Here is a 21,914-nt window from a genome sequence, read left to right as displayed (position 1 = left end):
AAAAATATTCTTATCATATATATATATATATATATTTATGTAGTCTCTACATGTGAATAATGAAAAAAAAGTAATTTTCCTCCCCAACTAATTTTTACATTTTCAATGTAACTACTAGTGAAGATTTGTACAATGTATTTAATTTATCCTAAAATAATATTTGAATTATTAATAGAAAGTTATTGGTGTAACTTTTCTTTGTTTTATCCCTTTTCTGAGTTTTCTTTCTTGCTGCATCAAGTTTTGTTATTCTTTGGTTTGATAGCTGATTGCCTTGCATCTAGTCTTTTTTGATAGTGTCGGCTCTGAAACCAAAAAAATTTGTTGGCTTGTATGATTGATTTGATAGATAAAATTGCATTATCTTTAAAGATTTTTCAAAATCCGACTCTCAACACGTCTAACCTTCAATCTTTAACTTGGCACAATAGCTTTACTAGGTTATTACTCATTAAAGAAAAGTGTCAAAATGATCCTTGACTTTTTGTAGGGGGTCATTTTAGTCGAGAGAGTAGAAGTGTCAATGTAGTCTAAATTGGTCTTGAGAGAGGAATTTTTTAGTCTATATTAAAAGAGTCCATGAACTAATTTGACAATTTTATTGACTCTAGGACTAAAGGACATGATGTGAATGGTTGGGGGACAATTTTTCAGTTGTTAGACATTTATAGATGTTACAGCCTGTTGTCTTTGTTATCAAGGATATTTGTGTGTGGCCATTTATGGATATGTTTCCAGCAATGTTGAAGGTTCTCGACAAAGGATGAATTTGAGGGAAAAAATTTGCGTACATAAGACGTACGCAGAGTTGCGTACGTCTGTAACCTGCAAACAGGTTACAGGGAGGATTTTAGGAGGATATAACCGCGTTATTCCCCCTGTAACCTCCCTGTAACCTACCTGTACCTTCGAGTCAGTTTCGCGCTTCTGTTTTCATATATAGGTAGGTTACAGGGAGGTTACAGGGAGGTTATAGGGTGTATAACGCGGTTATAACCTCCTGAAATTCTCCCTGTAACCTGTTTGCAGGTTACAGACGTACGCAACTCTGCGTACGTCTTATGTACGCAAATTTTTTCCGAATTTGAGGGTATAAATTCAGAGAGATAAATGGGATACTTTTTTCTCCTTTGGCGTGCATCAGTAGGGCCATGGTTCGAAAGTTAATAATTCCACGTGCTAAACGTAATATTTAATAATTTGATGTTTTTGGAGTGTTTCACTATGCTCCAAGTGCTATGTATGTAGGTTTCCCTCATGTAAAATTTCGAATCTTGATATTTTCTGATAAGCGAGTGGCTATGTTGGTCCGTGACAATATTTAAAACCATTCCAATGAGCTGCTGCAATCTGAATGACAAATCTAACTGACCTAAATGAGGCTTCCGCTAGGAATGGATGCCTTTTAGTTCTCTATTATGATATTAGTAACAGACTAAATGCATCAATCCCTCTCCAGATCTTGCATTAGTAGAAACTTAAAGTCCTTATTTTCTTAATGGTTAAAGCACTTATGTACCTTAAACATGTAATAAAGTTCTTATTGTGTTTCTCTTTGTTCCTTTTATTAATTATGTTATAAAAACGAGGTATTCATGGGAAATGGACATTATAAATGCTTTCTGTTTAGTTTCTAGATAAGTACTTCAACTAATTTTGTTACTTAATCAAACTTCTCAAGTTGATGCATAAAATTTAAGAACTTAGTACAGTAAATGCTTACTGATTGCCTGCAGGCTAAGCACTGGGACTCGTTCTACCAATTCTACAGGAACACAACTGACAATAAGTGAGGTTATTTGCAGCTTTTACCATGTTTTCCTCTATGTAATGGTTTCCTTATGCAGGTTCTTCAAGTGTTCCATAACAAGCATTTTACTGTTAATTTTCATTTGTCTTTGACTCTTGAAAGAAAGAAATACATGCCAAATAGGGGAAAGGTGTTGAGAAACATTCCATTGTGAATATTTAAAACCTGGATCCATGTATAGAAGCCAAAATAATATTTTCTATTCCAGGATTCATGTAAGGGTATTTATACCCTCTTTTGATATCAATAAAGTAATTTCACTGAATTCCGAAAATCAAAATAGTATTAGAGTCTTGAAACAAACTCTAGAGTCTCCTACCACTAGAAACTTTCTATTCCCTGCAACCGACAATCTTTGTCATGCTACAGGCCTTTCCTTTGCCTTCTCTTTTCAATTTTTCTGTCAGAAACTTCTTCTCCCTACTGGCTCTAGTTGCCAAAACCCTCTCCGTTTAGGCCGATTACATGATACTCCGGATGTAGCTTTCCTTTTGAACTTTAGAAGTTTTATTTTTTTATGTTCGTCATGATTATAATTGGGCCGTTCTTTTTGTTACTAAGCGTGCCCTTAGTAGCTCTTTTGTTTTGTTGCACATAGATGATGATAGGGACCTTGCTACCATATTTGTAGATGATAGGGCTCATTTTTTGTACATCATAGATGCATACTTGCATAGTTTTTTGTAACTTCTTGATGTATTAGTGCAAATGCATATTTTCAAGGAAACTTTCTTCTTTCCCTGTAGTTTTTTTTTCAGCCACAGTCTCCTTCCTTCTCTGCAAATTTCAGCCGGCGGTCTTCTTTACTGTAGATTTCAGTCGACGGTTTCCTTCCCTACAAATTTTAGTCGCTGGTAACCCTTCCTGCAGACTCTGCCACCAACGGTCTCTCCCCTGCGGGTTGTTCCGCTGCCAGTGACCCCCTTTGCAGGCCTCAAATTCTCCGTGATAAAACCCTAGCTTCCTCCTACGAGAAAACCTTGACCTTCGATTCAATCTCAATGTTTCTGATCTGTTTCCAACACAACTTTCTATCCAGTAATGTGCTTGTTAAGGCTGTCTCTTTGCCCAATCTATGCATCTTGTTCTTTCCACGAAGAAGGTGCCTTCCCGCTTCCAGGAGATTGTTGGCATACTCATGTTTTGGACAAGGTATCCTTAGTTGGTTTCTTTTCTCCCAAATTGGGGAAAAAGGCTGATGTTTGTGATCGAAAGCTTCGTTATAAGTGGGATTCGACATGTTCAGTTCTGTGTAAACCATTTCTCCTCCACTGTCTACATCCGTAATCCAAAGGGCAACGACTAGTTTGAGAAGCAAATGATGAGGACGCTGAACACACCAATTCACCATGGATGGATTGGTTTCTTGTCGGATTGCAACTCCATGCAGAACACTATTTGTTTCCTCGGCTTCCAAGGTGCCATCTTAGGAGAATTGCTCCTTTAGTGAAGGAGCTCTGTAAGAAGCTTAAGTTGCAGAGAAAACTCACGCTAGGATTCTTTCTGCATGCAAGTTCTTCATTGGAACTCTTCGATCCAGCTTTAGAAAACTATGTGGCAAATCCCTTTCCACCGAATTCTCTCTATAGGCTTATCCCGTGGAACTCCCCTGTCCAGCAGTAGCAGCGACATCAAGTCCTTTTCCCGCAGGTTGCAGGCCTTTCCACTGCTGTCGGAACCCTTGCAGAGATCACAATAAGTTTTAGGCGCCGGATGTCATGCCCATCAAACGCTTTGGGGTACAACGGAAGTTATCGGGTGACAGCTTAATTGGAGATGCTCTCAGTTCTCCAGCGGCGGCGACAACAATTGGAGATTCTCCTTTTCCACTATTCTTGGTAAGCTTCCCTTGGAGAACATTCAGCACATTAACCAGTCTCAGGTTGTGTTGCTCGAGGCCCTCTTCTATTGGCTTCTTTTATGAGGCCTAATCTGCTTCGCTCCGCTCTGCGGTTGCTATCATTATGTCAATTTTCTGTTTCGTCTCTCGACATTGATTGTGACGGTTTTCAAGGCACTCTTCATGAAGTTTTGAATCTTCTTCAGCATGGAATTCCAGCAGCCAACCTACAAAGCCTCCTTCAGAGTTTTTTCTTACAGGAGACCCTCTTCCGGTGCTTTTCTTGCAACAGGCCCTCCTCCGAAGCTTTCTCCCGCAGTCGGCCCTCCTCCGGAGCTTTCTCATGCAACAAACCATTTTCAGGAGCTTTCTCCTCCTTCAGAGCTTTTTCCTGCGGCGGCCTCTTCTCCGGATCTTTTTCTTGTAGAAGACCCTCTAGAACTTTTTCCATTTTTTTTCTTTTTGTAGGCCATACCCTGCAACTTTTTCTATTGGTTGTCTACTTCCCTACAACATTACTTATAGGAGCCTTCTGCTTACCTACATACATAGCAGAAACTACAATCAAAGACAACCATAGTCAACTAAAAGTCAGTTTTTCCTGTAGGTTGTCTACTTTCCTGCAAACTTTCGTGCAACATTACCTATAGCTGTCTTCCGTCTACCTACAAACACTACAGAAACTGCAATCAAAGACAACTGCAGTCAAATAAAAATATCCCTAAATGCTCTTGGGGTTGTTTACTAAATACAAAATGAAGACTTGAAGTTCTACTTCACAAACATTCTTCCTCGCACATTATTTGATATTTTTAAATTCAAGTTGAACATGATTGTCAATTATCTTTCAACTTGAGGGGGAGTGTTAGAAGTTATATTAAGAAATAATTTATTCATGTTAAAATTTATGAGAATTAGATGTCTTTCAGTTCTTATTTTAGATTTATTTCTTTGTATTGAATTTATTACCTTTTTTATTTTAAGCTTTCCTATTTTTTGTTGTTTCCTTTATCTTCATGTAATATATATGAATTAATTAATTGGAGATTTAGGTGTTATATTTTTTCTTTATTGTTATTTTTTTTTTGTCTTTTATATTCTAGGATTCATGTATGAGTATTTATACCTTTTTCATATCTATAAAATAATTTCGTTGAATTCTGAAAATCAATATATATTAATATTGAAGTATTTTAAATATTACAATTTAGACGGTGCTTCTATGACGATTGTAGAGATATAAAATGGGATAGACATATTATTGATACAACAAATAACATTAAACATTATGAAATATTGTAATCGTTTCTATTCATAAATTATCAACTAATTTTATATCGATATTAAAAGGTTAACTGCATGAATATTCTTTCATTTTCAATACGTTACTGGGGTTCAGAAGTAGGTGTATTCAATGATATTTTTAGCTTACTGTTGTTTTAAATTAATATTACATGTTTAATCATTTCATTAAAAATGAGGAATAGAAGAAGAAATACTTACAGAAGATGCAGACAATTTGACCTAAGTTAAATTTATAACTGCTTTAATACTTTTATTTAATTTCTTTTATGTAATGGCTCTTTCATGTTAAATGTTAGTTATAAATAATAAATATAAAAAAATTAATTTACATCATCCGACCATCTGTACCTGCCTTAGTAATTTCAAGTTTCAGGTTGTGTCTTGACAAATGTGGTGTCAAAGAAATGTTTAGAATTAATTAGTGTAATCTTGATAAAAGAGCCATTAGAATAATTACAAAAAAAAATTATAATAATAAAATTGAAAATTTATGTTAACTCTAATTAAAAAATTATGTTAATTTAGACAAATGGATGCACCCGAGATTATAGAAGGAGTCTGTTAGAAAATGAAAATGTTTCGCCTACTATAAATGCGAACATGAATGCTCTGACCCAAATGATGGCGATGATAACACAATTTATTTAGGAGTCCAAACCATACTTGTTGAGGATGAGATAGTTGTTGTGGATAAGTACTTAAAGGCATTTTAAGATTTGTGTCCACTATTACTTAAGGGAATTGAGGATTCGATTGAAGCGGAGAATTTATTGATGCAAATTGAGAAGATATTAGATAATATGGCTCTCTTGGTGAAAGAAGAGTATCGTTAGTTACTTTTGTATTAGATGAAGAAGCTAAATGGTGGTGGCGAGGCTAACATTAAGATAGACTAGGGGACATACCCAAAATGATGGTAAATTGGGAGGAGTTTGTGAAGCTTTTCAGAGAGAGTGGTTTATACATATATCTTTTCAGAGACGAATGCAAGACAAATTCATTAAATTTGTTTAAGGAGAGAAGACAACAATGTATGCACCACAGTTGATCACTTGTTTAGAAGAAAAGTGTTACAAATTCTTTTTGGGATCGAGTGATTTGATAGGAAATTGTTGGTGCCAATGGGGTTGTTGATTTTTCAGTGTTAGTAAAGCAGGCTAAACGAGTAAAGATTGATTATCAACTTATTCAGAAACGTAAGTAGATGCACGAGAGGAAGAGTATTGATTAGTGAGAGAATATGGATCATTCAGAGGGATCCATTGAGAAGAAGCCAAAGTTCTGCTCAAGTGGATTTAGGAACATGTATGGCTTAGAGTACCGTAGTCACTTGTGCTAAATGTGGAAGACAACCTAATGGTGAATGTTTGATGGGCTCCAACACGTGCTACTGGTCTCCTCAGGCTGATCACATAACTAGATACCATCCTTCAAGAAACCTCCGAAGAACAAAAACTAGGTGGAGCTCTTTTAGAAAAGAATGCAGGTTGATAGAGAAAGATAGTCAACAACTTCAGCTCTTACCCAAGGTCAATCAAGAAAACCAATTCGATTGTGAGTCTATACTCTTACTCATTGTGAGCCTGAAGGATCTACTATTGTGGATGTTGAGACTAAGAAGGCTTAATGAGTATTATGTTTCATTTTATGCTATAGAGGCGTCTTTATAATGTACTGTCGCTTCAGTGATTGTGTGTCATTTTAGTTATGTTACTTTAGATGTGATGTTATCACTTTTTTGCTATCTTATTTCAGATGACAGTGAAAGTCTAATTAGAGAAAGTTGTCTTAAATGGTTTGGTCACATTAAACGTCGACCATCTGATGATCCGATTAGGAGAGTAGATGTTTTAGATTTGACTTGTGTTAATAAAGGCAAAAGTAGACCTAGGAAGACTTGGGCTTATTGTGTTAAAAATGATCTTAATTTACTAGAACTAAACGAATATGACACTAAATAGGACACAATGGAGAAAAAGGATTCATGTAGCCGACCCCACGTAGTGGGATTAAGGCTTTGTTGTTGTTGTTGTTGTTGTAAGCATCTGTTTATTGTATGCACTAAATATCTTAATGAATAAGATAGACTTCTTAATGAAAATTTATCGACAGTTCATGTTTTTCCTGCAATGATTTGAGACGGGATAGATTATCAAGTTCCGAGAATAAATTTGTTTTGAGAGGAGATTATAATAACTGATAAATAAATAAATAGAATTGACAATAATGTTATTATTAGTTATTTTGGTTGAAAAAAAATGCCTCGACAATTTCACTTTAAGGAGAAGTGTCTCGTTCGAAGTCAAGAAGCAAACAAAAAGAGAGAGAACGAGAGCGGAAGATAGAAGAAAGAGACCTACTGAGATCGAGAGCGGGAGAAGGAGAGGAATACTCGTTTGAGAGGGACTAAGCTGAAGGTGGTGATGTCTTCGAGGAAGTTAGCGCGGTCACAGTTTGTGTTCAAAGTTTGACGCCGAGCTGAGAGAGAAGCAGGTAGAGAAGGAAGACACTCTCGAGGGCGACAAGACTATTGAAGGCCATGCGTGTGTTTTCAGAGTCAAGTTCGTGCGCAACGTTGTGCTTCATCATGCCAGATAGTGCATAAGAGGAAGGTGGCGCTAGCGAGAGCGTTGAACATGGTGCTTAGATAACGAAAATTGCATCGCATTCAAGAGGGAGCCGAAGGGAGGAAGAGTCGCTTACGAGTGAGGAGTTTCGTGAGCAATCTGAGTGTGTTTGATGTTACTTGTGATCAATGGAAGAAAAGAAAGGAGGGCAAGCTTTGTGGTAATTCTTTGTGGGTTCGAATAGAAGGGGATATCAGAAGGAGTTGACTCTAGCGGGTTGGAGTCTAAACCGGAGCATATAAGGAAAGGAAAAGGTTAGGGTTTTATTTTGTATAGTTTAAATATTTAGATTAATTAATTAATTGAAAATATATTAAGTGTTAACATTAAGTTCTATTAAATCAAAAAGAAGAGAAGGGCTGATATTTGGTTTGGATTGAGGAAAGTAACCTTTTTTCAATCGACAAAGATGAAAGGGATCAGAGCTTTGGATACAACAAAAGAAGGAAAGTCATTAATTCTTAAATTGGGTAATATTAATGATTGAATAAATTAATATAAACAACAAGAAAAGATTAATTTATCATAAATAAATAATAAAATTAATATTTAGTAATATGAATATGTATGTTTATTGTTAACATCAATTTATAAGAGTGAGGTTAAAGGCAAATGAAAGAACAAATCAATCAACATCGATGTGAGTACTCTTTTAAGTTATAATAGCTTTTATTTCTTCTATAATGAATCCATTGATTATTATTAAAACTTGATTGCACTGTTTTACTATGATTTAAATATTCTTTTAGATGTGAGTCATTCCACTGTGATGAATATATATTTTAGAAATGCTAATATTATGCATATGTAAATGTATACCAAATATATTGAATTAAATGAAATAAATTTATGAATGATTTGAACTGTATAGACTGATTCCATGTGTATGCTTGCTTATGATAAAGTTCACCACTTTATGGTACTAGCAGAGAATGCTAAGACAACCATTGTTCCCATAAATGAAAATAAATATTGATATTGAAGTGCCTTAAAGAATACAATTTAGATTGTGCTCCTGTGATATTTGTACAAATATAAAATGATATAAATATGTTATTAATATAGCAAAGTATATAAAATGTTATGAAATATCATGATCAATTATATTCATAAATTATCAAATGCTTTTATATTGATTTATTATAACTTTAAGTGATGTTTTCTTTACGTTAATATGGTTTAGAAATAGGCGTCACTGGCATTTTCAACTTACTATTCGGTTTAATCATATTTTTAAAAGATAAGCAATAGCTGAGTAAATGTTTATAGAATACGTGGACATTGTGACCTAAGATAAATTTATAGCTTCATTTATTTATTTTTTCTACGACGACTCTTCTATTTGTTAAATCTTACTCATAGAAAATTAATATACAAAAAATTAATTTTTCACCGTCTGAAAATTTGTACCCATCTTGATTAATTGCAAGCTTCATATCAGATGATGACACTCTCAGTCATTGTTCATTTGAAAATAGCTTGTGTCCAAAATATATAATTATTATGAAAGGACTTTTGTGATTTGATTTAATCGAGCAAGATGATAGTGAAGGACAATCAATGTGTCATCACACAAATTGGGCTCGAATTGCCTTGACTGTAATCAAATTTACTCAAAATTTGCTTATTCGCAAACAGGTTGCTATGATGCATTCAGTATATTAAAGTTAGTAAGAAAGGGCACTTGCATTCGGTGATCATGTGATGATGAAAATGACAAAATCATGGATGCATCATCATGTGACATCACGCAGATTTCATCTATTCATGAAACAAACTGCGTTGATGGTATGGAACATTGAAAATGCATGGCATAGACACCCATATTATCCGGGTCTTTCACTCGAAAATGAAACACAAAATTTGCTTAGACATGTGATCAACAATGCATGAGGAATGAATTTCAAGAGAAATCAACCTACATATTAATTTTGCGATTTTTTTATTTTCTTTTTTTGATTAAATTTTATTCAGAAAAAATCAAAATCAAATCCTCCGTGCATCACAAATTTTGCATTACATACCCTCCTTCCTTTCGTCATGAGTATTATCACATCCCCTTAATTATGTTTTATTTGTATATATTAAAAAAAAATCTAAGAGCAATAAAAAACCAAAATGCCTTATAGCTCATGCATGCTCGACTACACCCTTTATACACCCTTATGCTTCCTCTCGCATACTCCTACCAATCCTGATCTTGCCCCGCTTAACCTCCACCTCATGTATATTCCTATCGTCGCACATCCCATGCCACTCTCTGGCCATTCCTCCTTACTCAGCACACAACACTCACAATTGTAGCCCCCATCCCCTAATTTCTTGTTCATGTAGACTCTCACGATGTCCTCTTTCTCCCACTTTCATCCCCTAGTAGCAACCCAAAAATATCACCACCATCTCGACTCTCTTTCGGCTGTCTTGCCTCAAACTCTCGCACCTCATTTACTTCAATTGAGACTAATTGCACCTCCCTTTCCTCTTATACTCCACCTTTGTTGCTTTTTTTATCTCAACCAGCCAATGCTTCCTTCCAATGTAACCGACAGTGTTAACACCCTCTTGATCTCCTCCCATTTCCAACGACCAACTACAATTCTCAAATTAATATTCACCAAACTCCCCGGTCAACAAATTCATCAACTCGCTGGTCATCCCCATTTAAACTGCATTGCTCCCTTCCTTTCTCTCTCTATCTCCACTTTTCTCTTTCAATTCCCTTTCCTCTTTTTCCTCTAAAAGCAAAGACGAAAATAAAAATGTAAAAAGATTGTGTGCACTTGCCCCCGCAAACTCATTGTCTTGTGCAGAAGTTTAAAATAATGCCATGCTAAAGCTCTGCAAAATACAACTTGTGATGTATTTGGCATGAAAGTGAAACTTGTGCACATTTGTTTTTTAGCGTGGTGTAGGAAAGCTTATGAAGCGAGAGCCTTGCATATGTTTTTCTTAGTTTGTTGGGTAGATTCAAAGTTAAGTACTTGTTAAATTGAATAAACTAAAAAGGATCTGAATAATACATGATACATCGAATAGGACTTTCCAACAAACACTTGAACTGTGATACATGCTACATCGAATAAATTGAACAAACTAAAAAGGATCTGAATGAAACCTACAATGAACTCAAAAGTTCATCTACGAGCACGAACATTACCTCTTTGAACATTGAAAAATTTTAATAAATTGTGGAAAAAATGCAAATGAATGAACACTATTTTAAACACAAAGAAGAATCTAGAGCGATACATGTATATACCTTCTAATATGAACACGTGTATGCAAATGAATAAAATGTGTTTCTCTTGAAACAAAAAATAAAATTTTTGTATTCATCTTAGTGATAAAATATTTGTGCAAATCATAAAATTGTAATATTTTTAAGCCATGTGCATAAATCATGAGATGAATTTTAAAACACTTTAAAAGTATGCAATTACACATTTCAAAGGCATTAGAAATTGTATAAATTGTTATAAAAGTGTATAAAAAATTTGGAGTGCATCATGTAGATGCTCTAAACGGGTGCATCTTGCACATGCACTGAAACATGTACGTATCATAAAAAATACATGGTTTTATGTGCTCTGTTGAATGAGCTAAATGCTTGAATTTAAAGAATGGAATGCTATGCAAACTAAAAATGAGTTAAGCTCAAATTTGCTCTTTCTTTGAGTTCAATCATATGGGTGTCTTTTGCAAGTATTTTCAATGTTTTGGACATATCATCATTATTTGCTTTGTGACATGGACAATGCTTGAGTGAGTTTGATTGCAGTCGAGATATTGTGGAGCTAATGTTCAGCATTGTACAATTAATTAATGAGACATTTTTTTCTTTGAAGCTAGGTTTATGCCTCGAGGTATTTTGAGGTGTAAGTCTCATAGTTAGAATATTAAGTAATAACAAAATAGTGGTAAAAATTAATATATTGACTTCATAACCTATAAATATAAGATATATTGACATATCAATATAAAATAAACTGTGACAAATCAAGCCTATATTAACTAACAAATTGTGCAAGCCACAAAGTAACATGGAACAAAAAGCACAAAGTGAAAAGGTAATGTTGATTGCAGACATCATAGGTCAAATTAATATGATATCATATCTAATTTTTGGGAAGGTACAATTACAAATATACCCAAATTAATTATACAAAAACACATAATCTCAGTAAATCTTCTAACACCTAAATGTTTCTTTCTGATTGATCATTTGTTTGTGGATGGAATGATGTGCTGAAATGCAATTTTGTACCTATGTCTTGATGAATATCTCTCCATGGTCTAGATATAAATCCATTATCTTTATCTGACACAATGACTCTAATAAATCTATATAGTCTGATAATTTCCTTTACAAATAGTTTTGTTAAGTTTTCAACAAGTTCAGTTGACGAATAGGTAAAAAATGTGATAACTTTGTAAATCTATAATTATAATGCAAATACAATTATGCTCTTGTTTTGATCCGGGAAAACTCGTAAAAATTCATTGTTTCATCTCTACATTTCCATTATGTTTTTGGTAATGACTAACATATCATTAGGTTTCTGATATTCTTCTTAGAATGTATGACAAATTTTACATTTGAAAACATAATCTGCTACATCTTTCTTTATCCCAGATCACCAAAATGTTGATTTAAATCTTTATATATTTTTATACTTCCTTGATGAGCTAACTGTCCTGAATTATGAGCTTCATATTGAATTTCCTAAATCAAAATTGATTCTTTTGGTACACGCAAATGCAGAATACTTTTAATAACATCTTATCCATTTGTGTTGAGATTCTCTTTTACCTATTATTTGATCAACTAGCATCTGATATTCCATGATGGCCTTTTATGTAACTTAGATTTTATTTTCAAGAGTTAGTTGAATACTCATCTGATACAAGTTACCTGTGTCCTAATCATTATGCATTCTGACCTCTGATTGAAAAGCTTGTATATATCTGATCAACTCCATTTATTGAGTTAATAACCAATTAGTCTATCAACTAGATTTTTTTGCCCCTTGCATTAGCAACAACATTGGCTCTTTCAGGACAATATTGTATAAAGAGATTATATTTTTTTTATCAATTCTAATCATCTTCTCTGTTCTCGAATTTAATTATTTCGGAGTGAAAATATATTTTTAAAATTTATGATCAATAAATATTTCATATTTCATTTTATAGAATTTATGCCATCAAAATTTTAAAACAAATATATTAATAACTAATTTCAAATCATGTGTTGGATGATGCCTTTTATATAGCTTTAATTATCTAGAAATATGTGCAATGACTCTCTTATTTTGTATTAAAATACAACCGATACTTTTTAATGATGCATCACTGTATGTTTCAAAATCTTTCAGTTCAAGATGGGTTGTTGACGCTGGTGCAGATGTCAAACATTTCATAAGTTCTGAAATGCTCTTTTTGCATTCACCAATTCAATCAAATTTAACATTCTTTCTTGTCATTCTGGATAGAGGCAATGTAATATATGAAAATACTTTTACAGATCCTTTTTAATATTCAATTAATCTCAAAAACTTCTAAACTTAGTCACACTGATATTATCACCATCACATTTTTTAGGTTTACCGGTGATATTCCCCAAAAAAGCAATGCTCCATAGTCAAAATTCATATTTAAAAAATTTAGCAATTAATTTATGCTCCTTTAATAATCTCAATACAACCCTCAAAAGTATGGCATGATTAATATAATCCTTAAATTTATCAGTGATATCATCGATAAATACTATCTCAAATTGATCAAGATAAAGCTTGACAATTTCATTTATCATATTCATAAATTCTGTTCGGCATTATCAACCCAAAAGGCAAAAGAAAAAAAAAATCATAATGCTTGTACTTGGTGTCTCAATATTATCCTTGATCATAATCAGATCTCAAATTAGCTCTTGAAAATACAGGAGCTCCCTCTAGTTGATCAAACAAATGATCAATTACTGGAAGAGGATAATTATTTTTAATAGTTAACTTATTTAGCTTCTTATAATCAATGCATGATATAATCAAACCTTCTTTCTTATTAACAAACAGACAAATGTGCTCTAGGAATTCAGACTCATTCAAACATTTAAATACGTAGGATTAGATAATTCTAAATGTAAATCAATTCCCTTTACTTTTAAGAGGAATTATTATGAGACTCATATAAACAAATTTGATAACATATTGATATCATCAAATGTCATTAGTCTTGATGTTTTTGTCTTGCTTCTGTAAATTTCAAGAGTTTAGATTATATCAATGAGAATTAATCTAAATATGGTTTTGTGCATTCATGTTGACTGATTTGATTCAGTACATATCACTTCATACATCCATATTTGTGAATCGATTTAACTTGGACATGATTTGAACATTTCTTGGTTTCAACTGGTTCATAATTTTCCAAGCATCATTTCAAGTAATTTTTTATTAAACACATCATATCACACGCAGGCTTTATCATTCTGATTTGCATGTCATTCAGTTTAGAATAAGATTCAATTGATTTTTCATGCATCATCAATCTATGAATTTTGGCAGATATGTTACATTGCATGAAGCCTTTATCATTATGATTATTTGCACTGACGTCAGAATACTAATACATGCTCTTATATGTTACTTGCGAAGAGTATGTACGTGTCTCGATGTTGGCTAGTCAGTTCCCCAAGTTTTGAGTGACGTCGTTTGGTGCTCATACAGTTTAAAGATTTGATTCATGACATGTCACTTTATACATCCATCTTTGCGGATGGATTTCACTTGGACATGATTTAAACATTTCATGGTTTTGACAGGTTCTTCGTAATTTTCAAGTACAATTTCATGTGTTGTCTTATTAACCACATCATTTCACACAAAGGCCTTATCACTTTACTTTTCATGCCATTCAATTTAGGTTAAGATTCAAATGATTTTTCATGCATGATGCAATTTATGAATTTTGACATATATGTTACATTGCATGTTGCCTTTGACATTATGATTATCTGCACTGACGTCGGAATGCTAATAACTGTTTTTATATGTTACTTGCAAGGAGTTTGTGTGTCTCAATTTTGGTTAGTTTATTCCCCCAGCTTAGAGTGATGTTGTTTGTTATGTTTGAGCATGCGCAGTCACCTTTGTATATTCAGTCTAGTTGGTTAGAGCCTTGATTGAGGTACGCCTTTTTCTTTATTGACCTCATTGATTGTTATGATGGACACACAAAAACTTTTACTTCTCACCATACTTATGTCTGGTAGGACGAGACTTCTCCGGCACTGTCTTTTATCCCATGGGGAGAGAGTATCCATTCTTTTAGAACATGCGAGGGGGTCGTTTGATTGTGTATTGTCGATCCCAACTTACACTTATGTGATTTAGACCCTTGGTGGTCCAAAATTAGCCTTTATGCTATCAGTCATGGTTCATTGGGATTCCATTACCGCTCATTCATAGGTCACCTTTATTGTGTCATATTTATAGCACCTACCCACACAGAGGATTTGGACCTTTAGGTGTTTCTATAGTATTTTAAAAATCTAAATAATACATAAAAATTATTGAACGCTAAATCACTCAAGACTAAACCTAATTAAAACTCATAAAAGTTTGGTTTTTTTTTTAATGGGCTCCTTGCTTAGTCATGAAGTCCCTTTGACCCAGTTCTCCTTGGTTATAGGCGAATTAGCTTTTCTCTTCTCATCAACCTAGTTTTAAATTATCATTGACCCTAATTATTGATTTGCCTTGGACAATCTCACTTGACATTTGAGTTGTCTGACAATTTCCTATATAACTCTTGTTTTCCCCTTTGATGACCCAAAGTGGACTATAGATCATCTTGTAGGTTAGTTCTATATTGGTAGACTACCTAGTAGGACCTTTCATACCCCTTGATCTCACCCGAGTTTGCCAATTATGTGAGAGGTTATAGTTGTTTGTGTCTTTGGACTAGTCAATAGAGAGATGGAGGTGATCCCAAATACTAATTAGATTTTTTAGGGACTATCTCACATAACCTTAGAACTCCTTCGAAAATCCCAAGCGAACTGACGATTTCATCATAAAATTTCATTAGTGATCTTATGGCAACTTAGTGGACTCATCTTCCTATGTTCTTTTTAACCTTGGCCTGATTAAATGTAGGTGGCCGAGTTCTTTTCTAATCAATTTTAGATGACTCTTAGATAGAATAGCAATCAGTCTTAAATAGCTTTAGTGAAAGCTTAAATTTGCTTAGTGACACAGTCTTAGGTGAACCCATTTGATCTTGAGAATAACATGATCCATCATAGGGCTGGCCAAGCTCTTTCTCAAGATTTTTTTTAAAATTTGGCAAGCCTTAGACATAGCAAGTCTAGAAAATTTGGGATGAAATTAGGTGCATTCCTTTGTATTTGATTCTTTTACCCTTAAACTCATGTCTTAGGAATGGATCGCTTTCCACTTCTATGGTACCCTTACACCAACTTCTGTCTTAGATCTAGGATTTAGGACATGGAGACATGCCGCCTCTTCTCTTTGTTCTTCAAAAATTTTAAGCCATTATTCTATAGAGCTTAGGTTTTTGTACCAGTGATGCCATGTCCCATCTCTTGGTGGCTCGTGTTCATTATATTTATGTTCTTTACAACCATTTAATGGTGAAATTTTCAAACCATAAAAGTTATAATAAATTGATATAATACTTAGCATGATCCACCATCTGGCTAATAAAATTAAACATTATCTAATCAAACTTATAACTTTAACAATGCACATTTGAACTAAATTGACACTTTCACCAGCTTAACACACATTAGACATTGTAATAGACAACACCTTTAGGCATCTTAGGGTTAGGGTGCCATGGCAACCTCTTTCTTTTCTTGCATGGTATGATGTGATATGATACTATAATATATGTTTATCTTGTTTCTTGTCGTGTAATGTTTCTAGTTAAATTGGATGGAAGGTTGATAGCTTGTATGCTAGTAGGGATGTTAGGATGGTTATTTATAAGGTCTATCATTTTTTTTTTCAGCTGATCATGCTTAACAGGACAAATACAGTGCTAAAATCAAACCTAACAACCTTCTCTTGTAGGTGTTGATTCATGTTTAAGCCCTAAGCATGAGATCTAGCAAGACTGTAGGACATAGGACATGTTATTTGACACCAGAGGGTGTTAATTTTTATATGTGCTTATAATTATACCTGCCTGATTATGCAATGTGCCTACTAATCTTTATTTTGCATTGAATTTGAAATATAAATTTAAATAAGAATTAGCTGTAGGACCTATGGAATTAGGATCAGTAGAGATGAGCTTTGCAATCTAATGATATTTTATGATGCTTGGATGAATTGCACCATGAAGAAAGCGAATTGAAGATGAAGAATGTGAAGACCTTCACAGATGAACCCCTTAGGTCTTGGTCAGGTTATATATAATGGTGAAACTCCCCTATACAATTTTACTTTTTTTTTCTGGGAGTATAACGAATTTGGCCACGCTGGCTTATCTTTTTTAATTATTTTGATTTCTTGTATTTTTTGATTGCGCAGTTAGAAAACATTTTTTTCCTAGCTTCTTTTTATTTTATTTATTTATTTTATTTTGAAAGCCTGGCTCTCATTCGTTAGCTCTTAGGATAAAAATTAAAATTTTTACCCAATTAAATGACTCAAACTAAAATTTACAACTAAAATAAATCAAATTTAAAAGCCTATGGGAAACAATCAATAAAATTCAGTTTTAAACTCTTAAAAATAACTAAGCAATTTTCACTAGCATATTGTTCTTCTCCTTATCTAGACACTTCATCCACTGCACGTAAAAGAGCATTTGGCATGTATCCTTTGATCTGGTTTTTTGCTATAAAATGATACTTCTAAATTATTATTACAACCAAGACCATCTAACTGGTGGGTTTGCTAGATAATACCCCTGAAATCACATTTAAAGCCTAGAGGTTCTCAATAGCTCAATCCTTTGAAAGGTGAGTTATAAGGTACACTTGATAAGATACTAAGTCTTTTGTTAATCAAGATCAGCTTAACATTATCCTCTCAGCTAAATTAGGCCGGCAACCTTCTCTGCTTAAGTAGATTAGAGTCCTTGGTAGCCCGGGATAACAAAATCATAAGATCATGATCGTGTTCATCACCATCTCCAAATCATCTACTCTAAGTTAATGAAAATATATTTTCCCCATCTTAAATAAAATTATAGCAAATTTAAGTTAATTTTTTTCTCTCTCATGATTGTGAGGGATAATAATTATAGGAGCTTGTTCTTATGGGTAAACACAAATCAGATAAAATTCTCACAAATGATGGTGGAATGTCTGACTATTTTTTTCTAAAACGTACTCTGTCTTTTAAAATTTTGACCTTGACATTCTATTTCTCATAGAAGATTTTGGTGCAAATTTTCAAAGCCTATATTACTAAATGATTTTGTTGAGACTTGTTCTAAGCTATTGGTTAATAGATCTGGCATTTTCACAAATTATTCTGACATTATTAAAGTGTATGCGACCTAGGGCTAATTATTGCTTACTGAAGTTATCTAAATTCACCTAAAGCATGTGTTTTTTGGTTCAGGATGAGGAGTTTCTCATCCAAGTGGTTCTTGTTTGAAGAAAATGACCTCTCCAGAAATAAGGATAAGGACGGGGATTTTAGGCATTCCCATGCCCAACATTTGCTAGATCCTCAAGTGCTATATTATTTAAAAGATTATTAAAATTGGACTGGACATTGAACCAAAAGAAATGTGGTTTAATGTTCAATAGTCCCATTAGGATTAAATTACGGATTGAATTGGATGACATGGTAAATATTAAAGTCATTTTAATTTAATTTAAATGATGTAATAGTGATATAATTGTAATATTTTTACTAATTCAATATATATCATTTTATTTTAGGTTGCTTAACATTTAAATATTTTGAATATGATTTTAAATTAAAAATTTGGGACATGATATTTTAATTTTTTTCTCAAATTTTAATCTGAATCTTTTATTTTTACCCATTAAATCAAAATCAAAAGACCGAAATTGATTATTATTAAAAATGGTTTGTTTTTCAAAATCAGTCTAGGTCATCCGCTCAATAGTTCAACAGCTGATTTTGGCCAGTTTTGGGTGGTTGTTCGCAAAAGCAGTTTTGGGCCAAGCCTGGCAGTCAGAAGACTAGTTAACGTTTGAGCTGGTTGGACCAAATGGTCTGATCCGGTTTTAAAAACTGATTATATCTTTACTATCTTACTTGAGCATTTATTTTACTTAATAAGTGGCATGACTTTTGGTTGTTTAGGATGTTACTGCCAAAAACTTCTGCCTGATTGGTCGCCTTTTGTTCCTTTACTTTTTTTGTCGTGCAAGAAGAGGAAATAATTCTATTCGGATTTAGTCCTTGCTCCTTCAATAGGCCCAACTAAGCTTTCTTAAAGTATCCCACTGAAGGGCTGTTGACCTCATTTTTGTGAGGTCTTAGTCTCCTCTCCCAGAACCCATAATCTAGCCTTAGGAGTTCCTGGTTGACCATCCTAGCGGACTAGTAATGGAGCCCACCTCCCGTAGAGCTTCAAGCCACTTCTTGACTCATTTTTGTGAAGAACTCGCATGAGTGGTTCCAAGCACTCAACTTTTAGTTGCAAGGGCTAAGGACCAACATGTAGAGGGCCCCGAAAATGAGTTCCTATAGGATCAAATTACTCGTGAACGCCGCAATTCATGCACTTACTGCACCACACACGTGAATTGACTCGCCCGTCTCGCCCGTCGGCGAACTCGTCCGGACAACCCCGGATGACGAAACGGACCGCGCCGACACGTCCGGAACGTCGACTTTAGCTAGAAATGACACCCATATCGCTATGATTTCACACGCGAGCGACTAACACGAAAATCAATGCATTTTTTTTATTAGCGGTACGTGAGCCCGAGCTCAACCGAGGTTCGACGGGTTTGATTCAGGCTGGACTCGAGCAAGCTGGACTGGAGCCTGAACAAGAGTTAAGTAATTTGAATTTTGAATTTCAAATTTCAAATAAAATATTTAATTCAGTTTTAATGAAATTTAATTAGGAGCTCTTATATGTTAAATTAAACTCCTCCCCCATGTGGAAATTCATTAATTCCGCGCGCCAATATCCTGGAACGTTCCTATGCGATTCCCCGGATACAAGATCACACTGAAAGCATTCGGCCTCCTTCCTCAGAACGAGATTACGAGCTCTCCCTCTGCACCGAGCCCTGCACCTGCCTCGTCTCCTCTTCCCGCACCGAAGCAAAAAAAACTTCTCCCGCACTTGCCTCGTCTCCTCTTCCCGCACCGAAGCCAAAAAAACTTCTCCCGCACTCGCCTCTCCCTCGACCGAAGACCGAAGCTCTTCGCCTGCGCTCATCTCCTCTCTGCGCCGATCCCGCACGCCTGCTTCGTCTCTTCTCCATACGATCGAAGTTGTTCGTCTCTTCCTCCCTGACGCACAGAAAACATTCGCCTCTTCTTCCTCCCGCTCGGCTAGCGTTTCCTGTAAGACTTTCTCGGGTTCGATCCCGCCTCCTTCACCCGACCAAAGCATATGCTGCATCTTCCACGCTGAATTTCCTGCTCGCCTCTTCCTCGCTCGAGGATCACTCGGCCGACTCCCTTGTTCGCATTGGAGGTAGGAGGAACACAGAGCTCCAGAACTTCTGAAAAGATTTGGAGCGCAGAAACTTAGCGATTGCAGTAACTGGGTAACGAATTCTTATTTTGTTACTGTACCGCTCATTTTATTTCTGCAATACATGCCTCTACGAGTTAGGAAGATTTACATACATGCTACTTAATTTTTGTGTGTTTTTATCTCTAACACCCAAACTTCAATGTTTACACACATACCACTCAAATTCTTCCTAACACAACGAATATCACCTTTTTTAACTTTTTAAAATACACATGTTCATGCTTAGGATTTATATGCTAATTTGGAAATAATTTGGGCATCATTTTGGAATAATTTCGACACTGTTTTGGGCTGAGTTCGCTGCAATCTAGGAGACTGTAAACTCCTTTTCTTGGACTAATTACACACTGTTTGGGCATCGTTTTGGGGTGCGTTTGTTGGTTGATTTTGAGAGGTTTGCACACTGTTTTGAAGCGAGTTTAAGGGTTGTTTGGGGTGTTTTGTGGGTTGGCATTGGAGCTGCTTGGGCACCGTTTTGACACGGTTTTGGCATTGTTTTGGGGTGTTTTTGTGGGCTAATCTTGGAGCCCTTAAACACTAATTTTGAAGCCTTTAAATGTATGATTTTTGGGACTGTTAAGGGGCTTGTTTTGCTGCACTTTCCTGAGTCCGTTTGGTGGCTTGTGGGTTGCACTTTTGGTTCAATTTTGTGGCTTTTGGGCTGCACTTTTCTGAGTTTCTTGTAGCTTTTGGATCTCATTTCTTTTTATGTTGAATTGGAAGGTTTTGGGCATCATTTAAACACTGATTTACATATTGATTTGGAAATTTTAAAAGTTGTTATTTTGGGCCGCTCAAAACATTGTCTTGGAGTAGATTTAAACACTCCTCTTGAGAGCCGATTTAATTACAGTTGTTAAAAGATTTAAATTTTTTTTTTTTAGGTTGATTCACTTGCTATTTCCTCTTTTGATTTGTTAATTTTGAAAGTGGATCAACCTTCTATCTTCATTTGTTTTGTTATTTTTGTTAAATAGTTAAGTCATAAAGATGGGGATTGATGATTTAATTAATTAGAAGGTATAGAAAACCTCAAATCACCTTAAGCATAAGTTAAAGTGTAGGTTTCCTATAATTTTAAGTGCACACCCTAGGTGAGAGTCTATCAACCTAGTCCTCAGTTTAGGCTTCCTTCACTTTAGAAGCTCACCCTAGGTGAGTGCCCATCCACTTAGTCCTCAGTGTAGATCTCATAGACTTTAGGTGTACACCCTAGGTGAGAATTCATTCACCTAATTCTCAGCATACGCTTCTTAGAGTTTTAGGAGCACATACCTAAGGTGAGAGTCCATCCACCTAATTCTCAGCATAGGCTTCTAGATTTTAGGGGCACGCCCTAGGTGAAAGTCTATCCACTTAATTTTTAACATAAGCTTTTTAGATTTTAGGAGCACACCTTAGGTGAGAGTCCATCCACCTAATTCTCAGCACAGGCTTCCTAGGTTTCAGGAACATACCTTAGGTAAGAGTCTATTCACCTAATCCTCGAATGCACAATGAAACTAGACAGTTGACCCTAATTCACAAACTGACTAAAACACTAAACATGATGCACCGAGATGTGACCCATGCTTCCTTAATTAAATCAACAGTGAAATTC

At 34.8% G+C, this 21,914-nt stretch overlaps 1 protein-coding gene across 5 annotated transcripts in view; it reads left to right on the top strand.

Moving 5' to 3' along the window:
- Nucleotides 1-21,914, top strand: part of LOC110029867 — an 87,712-nt gene that overhangs the window by 57,500 nt on the left and 8,298 nt on the right. For 4 of the 5 annotated variants that reach the window (XM_020732340.1, XM_020732337.1, XM_020732336.1 and 1 more), the window contains one exon: nt 1,737-1,789. The exons of the other annotated variant lie outside the window; for it this stretch is intronic. In XM_020732340.1, coding sequence (XP_020587999.1) covers nt 1,737-1,789 — 53 coding nt within the window. The remainder of the gene's footprint in view (nt 1-1,736; nt 1,790-21,914) is intronic. 5 annotated transcript variants of the gene reach the window in all.

The sequence above is a fragment of the Phalaenopsis equestris genome, unplaced genomic scaffold (assembly GCF_001263595.1).
Source record: "Phalaenopsis equestris unplaced genomic scaffold, ASM126359v1 Scaffold000609, whole genome shotgun sequence".
Lineage (NCBI taxonomy): Eukaryota > Viridiplantae > Streptophyta > Magnoliopsida > Asparagales > Orchidaceae > Phalaenopsis > Phalaenopsis equestris.
The sequence above is the reverse complement of the archived record's forward strand: the minus strand, read 5'-3'. Positions and strand labels throughout refer to the sequence as shown.